We start from the raw sequence: 17996 nt of genomic DNA, 5'->3' as shown, positions 1-17996 counted from the left end.
AACTCAGTTCACAGAGTACATGCAGCTCCGACAGACATAACATATATCACACTCAGGATACGCATTTCATGTGAACACAAAACTCATAAAACTCATATGAATATGAACACAAAACTCACATGAATATCAGTAGGTTAATGATTTATTTTTAGATGATGAACGTAGACATACAGGACTAGGATAGCTGACAGATGGCGTCTATAATTATTAGCCTACTAAGCCACAGACTCCATTCCTCCATAACAACAAGGTTTCCTGTTTTATTTACTGTGCAACAATTTATTTTGCTTGAGGAACTTGGGAATGTTTTGGTCAATATGTAAAGATGCAAGATCTTAGTTTGACCACAGTAAAATACACTACCTGACCAAAAGTATGTGGACACCTGCTAGTTGAAAATCTAATTCCAAAATGACGGGCATTAATATGGAGTTGGTCCCCCCCTTTGCTGCTATAACAATTTCCACTCTTCTGGGAAGGCTTTCCACTAGATGTTGGAACATTGCTGGGGGAACTTGCTTCCATTCAGCCACAAGAGTATTAGTGAGGCCTGGCTTGCAGTTGGAGTTCCAATTTATCCCAAAGGTGTTCGTTGGGATTGAGGTCAGGGCTCTATGCAGGCCAGTCAAGTTCTTCCACACCGATATCGACAAACCACTTCTGTATGGGCCTCGCTTTGTGCACGGGGGCATTGTCATGCTGAAACAGGAAAGGGCCTTCTCCAAACTATTGCCACAAAGTTGGAAGAACAGACTTGTCTAAAATGTGATTGTTTGCTGTAGTGTTAAGATTTCACTTCACTGGAACTAAGGTGCCTAGCTTGAACCATGAACAACAGCCCCAAACCATTATTCGTCCTCCACAAAACTTTGCAGTTGACACTATGCATTCAGGCAGGTAGCGTTCTCCTGGAATCTGCTAAACCCAGATTCGTCCGCCGGACTGCCAGATGGTGAAGCGTGAATCATCAAAGGAAATCAAATTCAAATAAGATTGTGTTTGTCACATGAGCCGAATACACCAGGTGCAAACCTTATCGTGAAATGCTCAGTTTCAAGCCCTTAACCAACAATGCAGTTTTAAGAAAATAGAGGTACTAAATAAACTAAAGGAAAACATAAAAAAGTAAAAAAGTTAGACAATAAAATAATAATAACGAGGCTATATACAGGGGCTACTGATACCGAGTCAAAGGGTTGTGGTACAGGTTAGTCGAGGTAATTTGTACATGTAGGTAGGGGTAAAGTGACTATGCATAGATAATAAACAGCGAGTAGCAGCATTGTAAAAACAAAGTAGGGGGGAGGTCAATGCAAATAGTCAATTTGATTGACTGTTCAGCAGTCTTATGGCTTATCGGTAGAAGCTGTTAAGGAGCCTTTTGGACCAAGACTTGGCACTGGATTATAAACACCTATAAGCAACGGGTGTGGCTGAAATAGACAAATCCAATCATTTGAAGGGATGTCCACATACTTTTGTATGTATATACCGTAATTGCAGCAACAGAATTTGAATTTTTATTCTATAATGTTGCTTGATCAGTGGTTGGACTATTAGCTGGCCAAAAGTAGGCTACATCAAGAGTGCAATACTGTTAATATTTAACCATGTGTTAGTGTAGGTTTTCTGTGAATTTATGTCAATCACGAAGATACTCTGCATTTCCTGCGGTGCAGGACAATTCTCAGCAGCAAGAGAGTGATCAAATTAAGATCTGACATCTGTATATAGATTTGACCAACAACACATGCTCTTTATGCATCCCTTGGTGTATCAGTAACAACCTTTGATCTTTCATTGGCAGCACTTAGACCAGATTTAGGGAGACATGTCGATAACCTCCTATCCTCTCTGTTCTCTTGATGTGGTTGTTGTTGTCGTTTTAAAATGTGTGCTGTACTTCATTGTGACATACGGTGAAAATTACACAAAGGACCAGGGATGGAAAAGGTCCAGGGATGGTTTAGGTATGGGAAAAGGACCAGGGATGGTTTAGGTAATGGGAAAAGGTCCAGGGATGGTTTAGGTAATGGGAAAATGACCAGGGATGGTTTAGGTAATGGGAAAAGGACCAGGGATGGTTTAGGTAATGGGAAAAGGACCAGGGATGGTTTAGGTAATGGGAAAAGGACCAGGGATGGTTTAGGTAATGGGAAAAGGACCAGGGATGGTTTAGGTATGGGAAAAGGACCAGGGATGGTTTAGGTATGGGAAAAGGACCAGGGATGGTTTAGGTAATGGGAAAAGGACCAGGGATGGTTTAGGTAATGGGAAAAGGTCCAGGGATGGTTTAGGTAATGGGAAAATGACCAGGGATGGTTTAGGTATGGGAAAAGGACCAGGGATGGTTTAGGTATGGGAAAAGGACCAGGGATGGTTTAGGTAATGGGAAAAGGTCCAGGGATGGTTTAGGTAATGGGAAAAGGACCAGGGATGGTTTAAAATGAAAAGGACCAGGGATGGTTTAGGTAATGGGAAAAGGACCAGGGATGGTTTAGGTAATGGGAAAAGGACCAGGGATGGTTTAGGTAATGGGAAAAGGACCAGGGATGGTTTAGGTAATGGGAAAAGGACCAGGGATGGTTTAGGTAATGGGAAAAGGACCAGGGATGGTTTAGGTAATGGGAAAAGGACCAGGGATGGTTTAGGTAAAAAGGACCAGGGATGGTTTGGGTAAAAGGACCAGGGATGGTTTAGGTAATGGGAAAAGGTCCAGGGATGGTTTAGGTAATGGGAAAATGACCAGGGATGGTTTAGGTAATGGGAAAAGGACCAGGGATGGTTTAGGTAATGGGAAAAGGACCAGGGATGGTTTAGGTAATGGGAAAAGGACCAGGGATGGTTTAGGTATGGGAAAAGGACCAGGGATGGTTTGGGTAATGGGTAAAGGACCAGGGATGGTTTAGGTAATGGGAAAAGGACCAGGGGTTTATAATGGGAAAAGGACCAGGGATGGTTTAGGTATGGGAAAAGGACCAGGGATGGTTTAGGTAATGGGTAAAGGACCAGGGATGGTTTAGGTAATGGGAAAAGGACCAGGGATGGGGTAAAAAGGACCAGGGATGGTTTAGGTAATGGGTAAAGGACCAGGGATGGTTTAGGTAATGGGAAAATGACCAGGGATGGTTTAGGTAATGGGAAAAGGACCAGGGATGGTTTAGGTAATGGGTAAAGGACCAGGGATGGTTTAGGTAATGGGTAAAGGACCAGGGATGGTTTAGGTAATGGGAAAAGGACCAGGGATGGTTTAGGTAATGGGAAAAGGACCAGGGATGGTTTAGGTATGGGTAAAGGACCAGGGATGGTTTAGGTATGGGTAAAGGACCAGGGATGGTTTAGGTAATGGGAAAAGGACCAGGGATGGTTTAGGTATGGGAAAAGGACCAGGGATGGTTTGGGTAATGGGTAAAGGACCAGGGATGGTTTAGGTAATGGGAAAAGGACCAGGGATGGAAAAGGTCCAGGGATGGTTTAGGTAATGGGAAAAGGACCAGGGATGGTTTGGGTAATGGGTAAAGGACCAGGGATGGTTTAGGTAATGGGTAAAGGACCAGGGATGGTTTAGGTAATGGGAAAATGACCAGGGAATGTTTAGGTAATGGGAAAAGGACCAGGGATGGTTTAGGTAATGGGTAAAGGACCAGGGATGGTTTAGGTAATGGGTAAAGGACCAGGGATGGTTTAGGTAATGGGAAAAGGACCAGGGATGGTTTAGGTAATGGGAAAAGGACCAGGGATGGTTTAGGTAATGGGAAAAGGACCAGGGATGGTTTAGGTATGGGTAAAGGACCAGGGATGGTTTAGGTATGGGTAAAGGACCAGGGAAGGTTTAGGTAATGGGTTAAGGACCAGGGATGGTTTAGGTAATGGGAAAAGGACCAGGGGTGGTTTAGGTAATGGGAAAAGGACCAGGGATGGTTTAGGTATGGGTAAAGGACCAGGGATGGTTTAGGTATGGGTAAAGGACCAGGGATGGTTTAGGTAATGGGTTAAGGACCAGGGATGGTTTAGGTAATGGGTAAAGGACCAGGGATGGTTTAGGTATGGGTAAAGGACCAGGGATGGTTTAGGTAATGGGAAAATGACCAGGGGTGGTTTAGGTAATGGGTAAAGGACCAGGGATGGTTTAGGTAATGGGAAAAGGACCAGGGATGGTTTAGGTAATGGGAAAAGGACCAGGGATGGTTTAGGTATGGGAAAAGCACCAGGGATGGTTTAGGTAATGGGAAAAGGACCAGGGATGGTTTAGGTAATGGGAAAAGGACCAGGGATGGTTTAGGTAATGGGAAAAGGACCAGGGATGGTTTAGGTAATGGGAAAAGGACCAGGGATGGTTTAGGTAATGGGAAAAGGACCAGGGATGGTTTAGGTAATGGGAAAAGGACCAGGGATGGTTTAGGTATGGGAAAAGGACCAGGGATGGTTTAGGTATGGGAAAAGGACCAGGGATGGTTTAGGTATGGGTAAAGGACTAGGGATGGTTTAGGTAATGGGAAAAGGACCAGGGGTGGTTTAGGTATTGGGTAAAGGACCAGGGATGGTTTAGGTAATGGGAAAAGGACCAGGGATGGTTTAGGTAATGGGAAAAGGACCAGGGATGGTTTAGGTAATGGGAAAAGGTCCAGGGATGGTTTAGGTATGGGAAAAGGACCAGGGATGGTTTAGGTAATGGGAAAAGGACCAGGGATGGTTTAGGTATGGGAAAAGGACCAGGGATGGTTTAGGTAATGGTTAATGGACCAGGGATGGTTTAGGTAATGGGTAAAGGACCAGGGATGGTTTAGGTAATGGGAAAAGGACCAGGGATGGTTTAGGTAATGGGAAAAGGACCAGGGATGGTTTAGGTAATGGGAAAAGGACCAGGGATGGTTTAGGTAATGGGAAAAGGACCAGGGATGGTTTAGGTAATGGGAAAAGGACCAGGGATGGTTTAGGTATGGGAAAAGGACCAGGGATGGTTTAGGGAATGGGAAAAGGACCAGGGATGGTTTAGGTATGGGAAAAGGACCAGGGATGGTTTAGGTAATGGGAAAAGGACCAGGGATTGGTTTAGGTAATGGGAAAAGGACCAGGGATGGTTTAGGTAATGGGAAAAGGACCAGGGATGGTTTAGGTAATGGGAAAAGGACCAGGGATGGTTTAGGTAATGGGAAAAGGACCAGGGATGGTTTAGGTAATGGGAAAAGGACCAGGGATGGTTTAGGTAATGGGAAAAGGACCAGGGATGGTTTAGCTATGGGAAAAGGACCAGGGATGGTTTAGGTAATGGGAAAAGCACCAGGGATGGTTTAGGTAATGGGAAAAGGACCAGGGATGGTTTAGGTATGGGACAAGGACCAGGGATGGTTTAGGTAATGGGAAAAGGACCAGGGATGGTTTAGGTAATGGGAAAAGGACCAGGGATGGTTTAGGTATGGGACAAGGACCAGGGATGGTTTAGGTAATGGGAAAAGGGCCAGGGATGGTTTAGGTATGGGAAAAGGACCAGGGATGGTTTAGGTAATGGGAAAAGGACCAAGGATGGTTTAGGTAATGGGAAAAGGACCAGGGATGGTTTAGGTAATGGGAAAAGGACCAGGGATGGTTTAGGTATGGGAAAAGGACCAGGGATGGTTTAGGTAATGGGAGAAGGACCAGGGATGGTTTAGGTAATGGGTAGAGAAGGTATTGAAGCCCTGTCTTTTGTGGTATTCCAATTAACGGATGAGTGCTAGGGTAAGCTGCCCTCCGTGCTTAAGGATAATAGACACGATACCCATGGATCAGAGGAGCCATATCTCAGACTAAGCAGAATAAACAGGGGAGGACTGTGAAAAGTGCTCCTGCTTAATTCCAGGCTGAATGTGTCCAATATCATTAACAGGGCCCCATTCAACAGTAACAGTTATTAAAACAATTAATTGTCTCCACATGGTGAAAGATGGTCCTAGAAGGACGTTTACATTTTTTTATTTTTTATGAACAGACAATCACTGTGTCATTTTTCATCGTCCCAGTGTTGCCGGTGGTGTTGTTTGTTTTCTGGTGTGTCGTAAGTTCAAACCTCTTCCTCTCTCTGCTCTCCTCCTCTTCACTTTGTCTCTTATGTGTGCATCGTGTTTCTTGACTGTGATGGACCCCTGATCTACGGTAGGTGGAAGGATCGCAGTGATGCTCTCTGACCCATGGGCAGATGATGATGATGATGATGATGGGGGGGTTCATGGAATGAAGATCGTAGCTTCTTTGCTTTTCTATCATGTTTTGTAATTATGTTTTGAGAATTTAAATGAGAACGCTATGGTCTACTCTATAAAATCCTGAGAGAAAGCAACAACAATATTGAAATAACGTATCGCCCACTATGTGACAGTGTGATGCCAAACTCACCCCAATATGAAACGTATTGGGCATAGTTTAAACGCAACCCACAAATAACTCTATTAATATATGCATGTGAAAAAGGGCATGGTTGGTTGTTTGTGGGACATGATGACGACAATGCTAACCGCATGACCAATCAATCAATATTTTTCATCTGCACCCCAATGACTTTGTCACTCAATGAAGATTGAAAACGAGAATTTAAAAATAAAGAACAGGTTTGCAGATGAAATAGTCACGGAAACTTGAACATGTCAGAAACAGGGGTTACCATAACTGTCTGCTATCTAACTGAAATACTGCTTCTACATTATGCAAATAGCTGGCTATGCCCTTTAATCCTGTAGCTACCATTTGGCTGGGAAAAATGGTGACCTGACTTGAGAGGAACATTCCTTGGTGACACATTAATGGAATAAAAAGGAAGCAAGTAAGATTATACAGGCCCTGCTTTTGAAGGATCAGTTAACTAGTTCCTTGGGAATATTGGGTAAGATGTAAAAGACAGGGTAAAACAATTGTTTCACCAAAGGACATTTTGAATTCAAGTCATTGGCTAGAAAACATAATTCCTGAGTTCCTGGTTGCATTAGGGACAGGATGGTATTCCACTATGCCACCAGGTGAGAAGCAGGTAAGCGGGAGCAAGGCAACGCAAGGCAACGCAACAAACCCTGGTGCTACGCAAGGCAAGGCAACGCAACAAACCCTGGTGCTACAGTACGCAGCGCAACGCAATGCAACACAACACAAGCCTCTGAACGTCCACTGTCTGTCTGTGGCATGCTGTCTGTGGTGAGTGGGGCACCCTCCATCTGCCTCCTACACATAACCCCTGACCCCGCAACTCTGATCCCTGTGTCCTGTGTTCAACCACTGCAGAAACAGGACGATGATGATGATGAAGGCGAGACAGGCCTCACGGAGGAGGAGAAAGAGGAGGAAGAGAAAGAGGAGGAGAAACTTGGCAAGCTGCAGTACTCGCTGGACTATGACTTCCAAGACAGTAAGGTCAGTAGCTGATATTTTACCCTTAAATCCTTGTAGGCACTGCTCAGCAAAACCTGTATTTGGCTTTTTTTATATGTGCAGCGTTGTCAGTCTATCAATAAGAGTCCATTAACATCCAGGGATGGGAATATGTTTTTTTTTACTATAAAAAAAACCTACCATTTTTAGAACACAAAACATTATGTGTGCACATTTATCAATATGCCAACAGTGTGCAACAATGTCTAATTTATCATAACCATTACAGATAACAAATCCTAATAACTAAATTGACCCATATATTCAGACAATAAAAACACTAGTGAAATTTTAAGATTAATTTATTGAAACCGTAATATCAACTAGTTATATTATATTGTGGAAAACACAATCTTCAAAAAGGCAGTAACCTCAGCAGTGGCCCTTGCTTGTGAAAGCCTTATGTTAGGAATCAAAAGGACTACTAAAAGTAAGTTGAGTTATTAAATATAAACTGAAATCAAATTGCTCCATTACTTATTCAGTCCACAAAAAAAAGTCATTTGAATCATTCATTGAAACCATAATGAGCTGTGTTACCTGCGTGGCTTTGGTGAGGTGATGTGACGCGAGATTGCTGCTCCTACATTTGCCTAGTATATGCAAAAAAGGTGATCTGTGGTTAAAGATTGAGTTTTGACGTCCGTTCGAGTACTCCGATACTGGATTACTCCTGCCCAGCCCTATCTTCTTCTAGAAATTAAAGGCATAGTTACAGTAGTCTAAATAACAGATGTATGGATATCCTGAAGAACCTGGTGGTGAGTCATCCATCTAGAAATCAGTGTGTTTTTTCTGAGCTACAGCTCAGATTTGGCATTGTTGAGTACAAACTCCACATAGCATGCCTACAACCTCTCAAAGTACCTTGAAAAAACAAGCATCTTTTATCAACAGCTCTGTAAAAACATCAGCAGAATTGTGCAGCGACAGTTTTGGGGAGGGACAGCTGACAACAGCTGGATTTAGGGTTGATGAATACAAATATTCAAGAGAGCAGTGAATCCAGATCGGGAGTTCTGGGAATGAGAGGGTTTCTCTAGTATATTCACTATTGTTGTAAATTAATGGGTAGAGTCAGTGTTATAGTGAGTGTGCAATGCCATGCAGGATTTTGGCAGTGTGAGTCCAAGACGAGTGGAAATGCAGAGTCATTCTGAAATAAGGAAGTCCCTCATGAGATACGGACCCAGGATCAGGGCTTGGAGTCACTGACGCAGGATCCGGGCTTGGAATCACTGACGCAGGATCAGGGCTTAGAATCACTGATGTAGGATCAGGGCTTGGAATCACTGACGCAGGATCAGGGCTTGGAATCGCTGATGTAGGATCAGGGCTTGAGATGAAAATGTACATTAAAAGCAGGTCCTTTCTTTCTAACTGAATACATTTCTGTACCTTAAAAATAATGAATCTCTCCATCATTCAGAGCACAATGATACTTGGCACAAGTTCCTCTTTTTCAGATATGCAAAACTACTGTAACATGATATTCTGTGACTTTCTGATGACATGGCAGCAAATATATTTGACAGCTCTAGTGTGGATATCTACTCTTGGTCATGTAAAAGGGCTGTGATAATTATTGCTGCAGCTTTAGGTTGTCAGCCAACAGGCCACAAGCTTATGTAACAAGGCTGCAGCATTTGTCTGCAGCAGTGACAGGAAGCACACATGAATATATTAATGTATGTTGTTTTCTCACCTAATATGTTTGGTTTGCCTCAATGCTGTCTTTGATCCCTGAACACTCTAACCCCCTCCCCTCCCCTCCCCTCCCCTCCCCTCCCCTCACAGCTCACAGTGGGAATCCTCCAAGCTGCTGATCTTATCTCCATGGACAGCGGAGGTACCTCTGACCCGTACGTCAAGGTCTTTGTCCTCCCAGACAAGAAGAAGAAGTTTGACACCAAGGTTCAAAAGAAAAACCTGAACCCTGTCTTTAATGAGTCATTTGTTTTCAAGGTAAGTCATAACACAGTTTCTATACCAGGACTGCACTTGCACAGTAGTTAGTTGGAATATAAAAGGTATCAATCATCCTGCCAAAAATATTGTGTCAGGCTAGTACAGTGGAGTCTCAAACTAAATTTAACTTAACAGTTTTGGTGTTGTAAAAAAATCAGACCTAAGATGCTACATGGTATAAGACTTTGTGGTTGTTGCCTACATTTATTTTTCATTATGTGTTCTTGTTGTGTTCACGTCATAGTGTAGAGCAGTGCTGGCTTGCCATGCCTGCCTGTCTGCTATATACCCTCTTGCCTGTGTACTAACTGCAGCTTCCTGTACTACTCAATAAGGTTCACGGAGACTGTATAAGCCTCTCAGTGTCAATGTGGAAGCACTGTCCCTAGAGTAGGGACCATCCATGAACAGTTTGGAGAATTTACAGTATATGAAATCAGATGCATGCCTTTAGAATGTATTTTTTATTTATATTTGTCATGAGACTCTTCACCACAGGAAAATGGAATGTCTCGCTTCTAGCTCCTAGACCTGCTTTAGTGTATTATACACTTGTTGGCAATTTGAACCTGCTAAAGCCAGCACTCTGCTATTTTCCAACCCGTAAGCCAGGATTGGTAATTTACCTGTCTTATGTGAGCTCACTTGTGCTGAGGTGGGAGGGGTTGCAATATCTGAGGTACGTTTCATTTGATTGAAAAACAAGCCCTATGGTAAGGCTACCCTTACCAGAAATGTCTTCCTTATGCTGGCCATGCATTTGCCAAATATCCTATCCATAAGATGTTTTTTTAAATGGTCTACCTGTGAGATTTTTGCTGTCATATTTTGCATTATTCAGAATTCACATAGGCCTACCCTGCAATGCGTACTCCATTCGGCTTGTATCCATCCCCATTTCCAAAGAGAAACTCTTGTCCAGTTATCAAAGACTTTCTCCTCCAAACATATTCAAGATATTCAGTCCTATAACACCGTAACATCAACAGTAGGCCTAGGCTATCTCTTGCTTATTGAGAACGTTCCTCACATATACAATACAATTTAAGGGAGCCTGGTATTTGTTATTTGCATAAAGACATCCCACTGGGAAAATAACGGTTGAATCAACGTTGTTGTCTTTTTGTCAGCAAAACTGTTAACCTAAATCCAATGACATGGTGAATTCTTTTGTTGATTTACCATTGTGTAAGGTTTATTAAAATACAGCCCCAGGTCTGCAAGGGCTGGAGTGAATCAATACAACCCATATTAGATACTCTAATTATGCCTTAGTGCCATTAGAGCTGAACAAATCTTTCCTTAGATGTTTCCTGAGTAAAAACCAAGCTACACATTAGAATTCAGCCTAACCCATTTTCTGCCTTTCCTATTCTGTGTTGTAAAACTCTGTATGTTAGCTGACATTGTGCCGTATTACTGATGTGGCAGTAATCAAAATCTTGCCAGCAGCCCATGGCACAAAATAAGATGTTTATTTCTTTAAAAAAAAATCATCAATAGCACAGATACACAGTATTAACAATTCAAATAGTATACAGTAGGGATATGTGGTTACATTCAGATGTAATAATCCAGTTGTGTTGTTGTTGTGTTGTGGTGTTGTTGTTGTTGTTGTGTTCCTTCCTCAGTTACCATATGATGAACTCGGTGGGAAAACCCTGGTGATGTCAGTCTTTGACTACGACCGATTCTCCAAGCATGACATCATTGGAGAGGTGAGGATCCCCATGAACACCATTGACCTGGGACAGCCCATCGAAGAATGGAAGGACCTGGAGAGTGCAGACAAAGAGGAGGTATGATCTGAAAAGAAACAGAAACTATTTATGCTAGTCATAATTGATTGATTGATCTTTCTGTGATTTTATCTAACTAAGCTAATCGTTGGACGGAAGCGTTGCCCCATCAGAATTAACAACAGCCAAGCTCTGACAATTGTAATATACACTTTTGTCTATCTTTCCCTCTCTGTGTCGTTGCTCTCTCTGTGCTTGCCCTCTCTCTGTCCTTAATATCCATGCAGCCTGAGAAGCTGGGAGACATCTGTATCTCTCTCCGTTACGTGCCCACCGCTGGCAAACTCACTGTCTGTATCCTGGAGGCAAAGAACCTCAAGAAGATGGACGTGGGTGGACTGTCTGGTACGTTAAGACTTCCACTGGACGTACAGTTTACTCTTGAGATTCTTAAAGGGTTCTTGAAAGGTTCTTTGCAGTGAGTGATGGTTCTATGTAGAACCATGTCTTCTCAAAGAACCATTCTCTATATAGAACCCTCCCCTTCCAAATTGTTCTTTACAATGTTGAAGCAGTCCTTCACTAGATGGTTCTGGGTAATTATAAATTCCTGTTCTTTATGTTGCATTATTTCACTTACTGTGTGGTACCTATGATTTTGTTGTTTTATTCTACTTGTCTTGTGTCTGTGTTTATGTTCATGGGTTCTGTTGAGGTGGCTAGTCCGATACCGTCAGTGAGAAGGGTCTGCAAGTATATGCGAGTTTATATTTTTGGACTAACTTCATCATTTGACATGGTTGAGTCAGGTTGATACAACTCCCAGGTGAGAGTGATTAAGCATGATCAACCCCATATTACAACACAGTAGCATAACAATGTTAAAAACTGAATATCTTCATCATCATACATATCATATACCAATTACTCGTAGATAACTGTTACAGAGGTTAAATGTGTATGGTGCTATTCAGAATGAAATAATATATATTTGTAAGGTTCTAAATAGCACCTCCAAGACAGGAGTCTCTAAAGCTCCAGAAAGGGTCCCGCCCTGGTCACAAATCAAAGAACCCTGCTGTTGAAACAACTTGTGGGTGGACTGTCTGGTAGGGCAAACCACTGGACATAACAGTAGATCATTTCCAACTAATCAGGCATGTCAATCTGCCATTAATTAAAACAGCTCATTGATGCAGAATCTCTGATTTATTTGCAGACATTTGCAGACATTGTGCAGACATGTTGCATTAATGAGCTCTCTGAATGATTTTTCTAATTAGCAAGCAACTCATATCACACCACATTTTTTTTCACTCTACCGCAGTGATGCATTTAAAACATTAAATGAGAGATTGAATATCTGTTGGTCTTTCTTTGCAGATCCCTATGTGAAGATCGCATTGCTGCAGGGAGGCAAGAAACTGAAGAAGAAGAAGACTACAGTGAAGAAGAACACACTGAATCCGTACTACAACGAGTCCTTCAGCTTTGAGATCCCAATGGACATGATGCAGGTGCAGAACACTACATATTTTTGGTGGTCTGCTCTTGTTTTTTTCTCTCTAGGCCTACAACTGCATTTCCATTTTCGCTATGCTTTACAGCAATTCAATGATGAAAGAAAATCAATACGATTCAGTGGAATTTTAAGGAAAATAACACTCAAAAACTATCTTTTGGTATTTGTTTCATTGGTCCACTGTTGATACTGTCCCAAAATTGTTTTGCTTGTCAGCAATCACGTTTTCAAGATATAGAACTTTCAAAATACCACTATGATGATTTTGCAACTAACATTTTGGAACTGTATCAACAGTCTACTAATGAAACAAACACCAAAACACAGTTTTTGAGTGGTGTTTTCTTTTAAAAGCTGGTAGTTTAATACCTACTGTTTGAGGCTTGCATATGAATGGCTATGTGAGTGAACACATGTAGCATCTATTACACATATACATGTTTTTCTCTCTTTCCTCTTCAGAAAATTTTGGTGGTGGTGACAGTGTTTGATTATGACAAGATTGGCAAGAATGACGCCATTGGGAAGATATTTGTGGGCAGCAAGGCGACGGGCCCTGGTCTGAAGCATTGGTCTGACATGCTCTCTAACCCCAGGCGTCCCATTGCCCAGTGGCACCCACTACAACAGGAGGAGGATATAGATGCAGCACTGGCAGGTTTAAATGCAAAAAAGTAACTTAACTTGTCCGAATGATTACCAACTAACCAACTAACTCAGAAACCCGCCCTCCCCAACTGCCATACACTGCATGAAACTCATGACTTCCACATGATTCTGTCATGTCTATTTGAAACACTGAACAAAAAAAGAAACATCTAAAATATCAGCTTATTCATAATTAAATCGAAGAACATAAACAACACTTTTCCCAACACCATAGCATTTCACCTATTTAGTGTAAAGAGAGAAGAAGGGAGATTGAGCGATAAATTGATTGATTGATTGATAAATTGATCTGTGTTTCATTTGAACATGCTCTTTAGGAACAGATGCTTAGATGCTGACAATGAAAGTTTGGAGAAAGACTCAATGAAATTGATGCTGGTTATAGCTTCTTCATTTAGTTTCTAGAACATTGTGCATGCTTTACTTATGCTCTCACTGCTCTACATAAACCATGCCAAACCGATTCCCATTAGCATATATCTTGTTCTCAACCCATAAGTGTGCCATATCTTGCAGTAGATATTAGTATTGGGACATTTCTCACATAAAACAGTTTTTAATCTACTAATGGAAAGGGTTTAGGTGAGATGGTAGGTATTAAGGTAATACAATGCAGCAATTCATTCCAGAAAGTCTTTCTGAAAGAACTTTACAATGCAATGTTTTTTTGTTCCAATTGTATTATTATTATTATTATTATTTTTATTATATATATTCCCAGATACAAGAGAGATGGACATATTGTGGCAAAAATGATATTTGGCTTTGCAGTTAATGATTACTTATCAAACACGATTAATTTCGATGCCGTTATGGACAGGGTCCATACACCTTCCAGTGTTTTCAGTGTGAAACCCAGACTGGGTTGAATTCATGGGTGCCTTTAGGCTCTCAACTCAGAGTGCACTGAGGGAAACTGTATCCCTGGCAAACGTCATAATGGCACAGTCCAAAAGGAAACTGCAATTGTGCTGCAGACCTACTTTGACCACTTGGATGTAAAAGTGATTACTTATCCATGTCCAAAGTAAAGATGATTGAAGAACTGTCACTGTCATCCAAAACCATGACGACCATGCTTTGTTAGTGATGAGATATTTACTACTAATAGCATGTGTTGAAAACACATTTGACCTTTTACTATTTTAAGTCAAAGATACACAATGTTGAGGATGTATGTTCAAGAAAATAAAGAAAAATGATCAATCATATTCTACTACGACAGCATTGCACCCTGTACACTATTGTGAGCACATTTTTGGCATTAATGCTATCGAGATGAAAGAAACATATGTTATAAGATGGGACCATATGCTTGTTACAGCCACTGCCTGTGAATTGTAAAGCACTCTGCATCTCTGAAATGACTGATACAAACATACTGGAGGGGATGTTTTCTCAGTTTAAAAGTGTGTTTGCATGAAGGCCCAACGTCTATTTCTCTCTGCTGAGGATGACTGTAGTGGTGTGGGTATACATTCAATTCTTGGATGTTCACATTGTAATGATGAAAAGTTCATCATCAAGCAACCGGAAATGCAGCATTTGCTTGAAACAAATGAGAGTAAAGTAAGCATGATTTATGCTTTGTGCTTATCTTCATGTCGTTAGCTTTGACTTTTGCACCATGCACTCATCCGCAACCTGCTTAGTATGTAACCCTCTTCTGTAAAACGCAAAAGTCCTGAAACATTGTGGTATTGTCCGCTGTTTATTCAAACCTGTTTTTCCCAAGGGCGTTGTTCGTTAGACATCCTAAAATGTTGATTGCCAGGAGGCCATGGTGTATAAGGTGATCAAACTGAAAGGAGGGGGAACGTTGGCATACTAATAAGTCCATTGATATGTAGTTTTGACCCCCTCTCTCTCGTCCTCCTGTAAACATTATACAGTGAGAAAATGTCATAATACAGCATGTATCTATGAAATGTTGTAAATAGCGGCATGTTTTAAACAGGAACCATAATTAGTGTGTATGTGTGTTTGTGTCCAATGTCATTTTGATAATAAAATGGAGAGAAAAATATGCACTGACTGCACATTTGATGTATTTTCCCTTAAGGGTATAATAGGACTGAACATATGTCTGCATAGTATATGTTGATTTTACAGGCTATTTTCTTGCCTGAAATTCAACAGTGTTACTTCATTTGTATTTTATTTATATATGTCTACAGTGGACAACCTGAAATGTATGACTATATATGCTGGGGCTACAAGTAAAAATGCAATATTACTTACACTTCCTGCTTTCACTTGTATGTGTGCATGGTCTTCGATGGCCAGGATTTATTGTGTATTTTTTTGCAAAAGCAGAACATTTACTAGCTCCTTTGCTTTGTAATTCTATGTACCGTAAGTGTTTTCTTCAAGTATCCTGCCGGAGGTGGTAGTCACCGCCTTATCAAAAATGATTTGAATCTGCTAGTGTTCTAGTACTAAATCAGACTACAGTACTACACACATTTAAATCCTAGTACTAGACCGTGCTTACCGTTAGATTGTTTAGTCCCAGGTTCATGTTATCAGCTCATTGTATAGGAGTCAAAGCATGGACTTGTAGCCCCCTTTCAATAACTCTCTCCATATCTGTACCCTGAGTAGTCCTCCGCTTGCTGTCATTGACTGGTGTCATAACAGTTAAACATGTATTTTTGTGTATGTTGATTAACATAAGAAGTAAAGCCATGCAACTTGAGCTTAAGTTTCTATACTCTGAGCAAAGGCTTATTACTACTCAATTAAAAACCTTATAGAGATATTTTAACAGAGCGGCTGATTCACACTTGATTCCTTTCCTGTGCAAGAACAGGTGAAAAATGATGATATTTGTTCATCTATCGTCACCAGAAGCAGCGCTGTTGGAGTTTCACCTCACACTGTAGAATGCACGTTTTGTTTATAGAAATATGTACTTAACATGATGATAGTGGTCATGTTTACCAACATTATTGGTATGACTTAAAGTTGATATTGTAAGATGTACATGCCTCTGTATTTATGAAATCATATGACTGCTTGGCTTTTTGTGATGATCATATACATACTTATGTTCAAAAGAGTTTAAAATGAACCTTCAGTAATTCATATCATTTCCACATGGAATGCAAAACAACGTTTTTTAAACGTCAGCATAAAGAGCCTGTAGCAGAATTATAGCTCCTTTCCACTTTCCCAGTACGCTCTGAATACTCCAATTGCAAGAAGGCCTATGGATCTGAATTGTACAAACCATTCAGTATAACCTCCATTCCAGCATGGCAGTTATTACTCTAAATATTAGTTTAATTGTGGTGATACATTAATACTGTTACTTCCTGACTTGTTTTCACTATCCCTCCTATTGAGTGTACTTGGATTGATTAAGATCGTTTTATAGATTGGTCCTGTGTTACTTGTGTTTATTGTATCTTGAGCAGCAACCATAATTCTGTCTGCCTTAAATGTTTCCAATTGTATTTACAATAGGACCAATAACGTCTGTATTCTTCTAACGTTTCCTCTCTGAACTGAAACGGAGTGGGTTTGTAACATTACTGCAATGCAGGCAACTAAATCCCCGTCTTCCTGGGCCTTTGGAACTCTTTTGAGCATGGGGTGGACCCAAACAGTGCAGAGCTACATTCGCAATGCAATACCGCCGACCTTGCTGCTTTAAAAAAAAAAAAGTTCCTCTTTATGCATTTTGTTCCTCCATGGCCACCATACTGCAATAATTCCAAAGAACTGTACCCCTCTGCCTTACATCTGTACTCCCTCCTCTCCTCCTTCTCAGTCCCTCCTCTCCTCCTCACTCCCTCCTCTCCTCCTCTGCACTCCCTCCTCTCCTCCTCACTCCCTCCTCTGCACTCCCTCCTCTCCTCCTCACTCCCTCCTCTCCTCCTCCTCACTCCCTCCTCTCCTCCTCTGCACTCGCTCCTCTCCTCCTCCTCCTCACTCCCTCCTCTCCTCACCTTCTCCTCTCCTCCTCTGCACTCCCTACTCTCCTCCTCATTCCCTCCTCTCCTCCTTCGTACTCCCTCCTCTCCTCCTCACTCCCTCCTCTCCTCCTCACTCCCTCCTCTCCTCCTCCTCACTCCTTCTCCTCCTCCTCACTCCTTCTCCTCCTCCTCACTCCCTCCTCCTCCTTCGTACTCCCTCCTCTCCTCATCCTCACTCCCTCCTCTCCTCCTCCTCACTCCCTCCTCTCTTCCTCCTCACTCCCTCCTCTCCTCCTCCTCACTCCCTCTCCTCCTCACTCCCTCCTCTCCTCCTCCTCACTCCCTCCTCTCCTCCTCCTCACTCCCTCCTCTCCTCATCCTCACTCCCTCCTCTCCTCCTCCTCACTCCCTCCTCCTTCGTACTCCCTCCTCTCCTCATCCTCACTCCCTCCTCTCCTCCTCCTCCTCCCCCTCCTCACTCCCTCCTCTCCTCATCCTCACTCCCTCTCCTCCTCCTCACTCCCTCCTCTCTTCCTCCTCACTCCCTCCTCTACTCCCTCCTCTCTTCCTCCTCACTCCCTCCTCTACTCCTCCGCACTCCCTTCTCTTTTCAAATTCACTACTTCATGTAAACTATAATAATAACAATGTATATAATCTATAACCCTTACAAATGTGTACAAATCCTGATTCACATTAAAGTATATACTGTAGGCCTCTGCAGTATGATGCATTACCACACGTGACCAGTTGATGACACTGAATACAAGAGATTGCGTTGGA

At 42.0% G+C, this 17996-nt stretch overlaps 1 protein-coding gene and 1 long non-coding RNA gene across 3 annotated transcripts in view; both read left to right on the top strand.

Annotated features, from left to right (window-relative positions):
- The window catches only part of LOC118388233 (synaptotagmin-2-like), a 51650-nt gene extending 36323 nt beyond the window's left edge, over nt 1-15327 (top strand). The window contains exons 4-9 of the mRNA XM_035777078.2: nt 7249-7377; nt 9193-9360; nt 10995-11162; nt 11390-11507; nt 12486-12619; nt 13087-15327. Coding sequence (XP_035632971.1) covers nt 7249-7377; nt 9193-9360; nt 10995-11162; nt 11390-11507; nt 12486-12619; nt 13087-13302 — 933 coding nt within the window. The 3' untranslated portion in view covers nt 13303-15327. The remainder of the gene's footprint in view (nt 1-7248; nt 7378-9192; nt 9361-10994; nt 11163-11389; nt 11508-12485; nt 12620-13086) is intronic.
- LOC127932123 (uncharacterized) lies at nt 15-6168 on the top strand. Of its 2 annotated transcripts, none has more exons than XR_008144161.1 (5): nt 15-2398; nt 2684-2850; nt 3343-3984; nt 4134-4460; nt 4550-6168. It is a non-coding gene; the product is annotated as an uncharacterized LOC127932123 (long non-coding RNA). The 2 variants fall into 2 exon arrangements; XR_008144160.1 differs by having other exon boundaries at nt 15-2415; nt 2731-2850.
- Nucleotides 15328-17996: the final 2669 nt, after the last annotated feature.

The sequence above is a fragment of the Oncorhynchus keta genome, chromosome 10 (genome assembly GCF_023373465.1).
Source record: "Oncorhynchus keta strain PuntledgeMale-10-30-2019 chromosome 10, Oket_V2, whole genome shotgun sequence".
Lineage (NCBI taxonomy): Eukaryota > Metazoa > Chordata > Actinopteri > Salmoniformes > Salmonidae > Oncorhynchus > Oncorhynchus keta.
The sequence above is the reverse complement of the archived record's forward strand: the minus strand, read 5'-3'. Positions and strand labels throughout refer to the sequence as shown.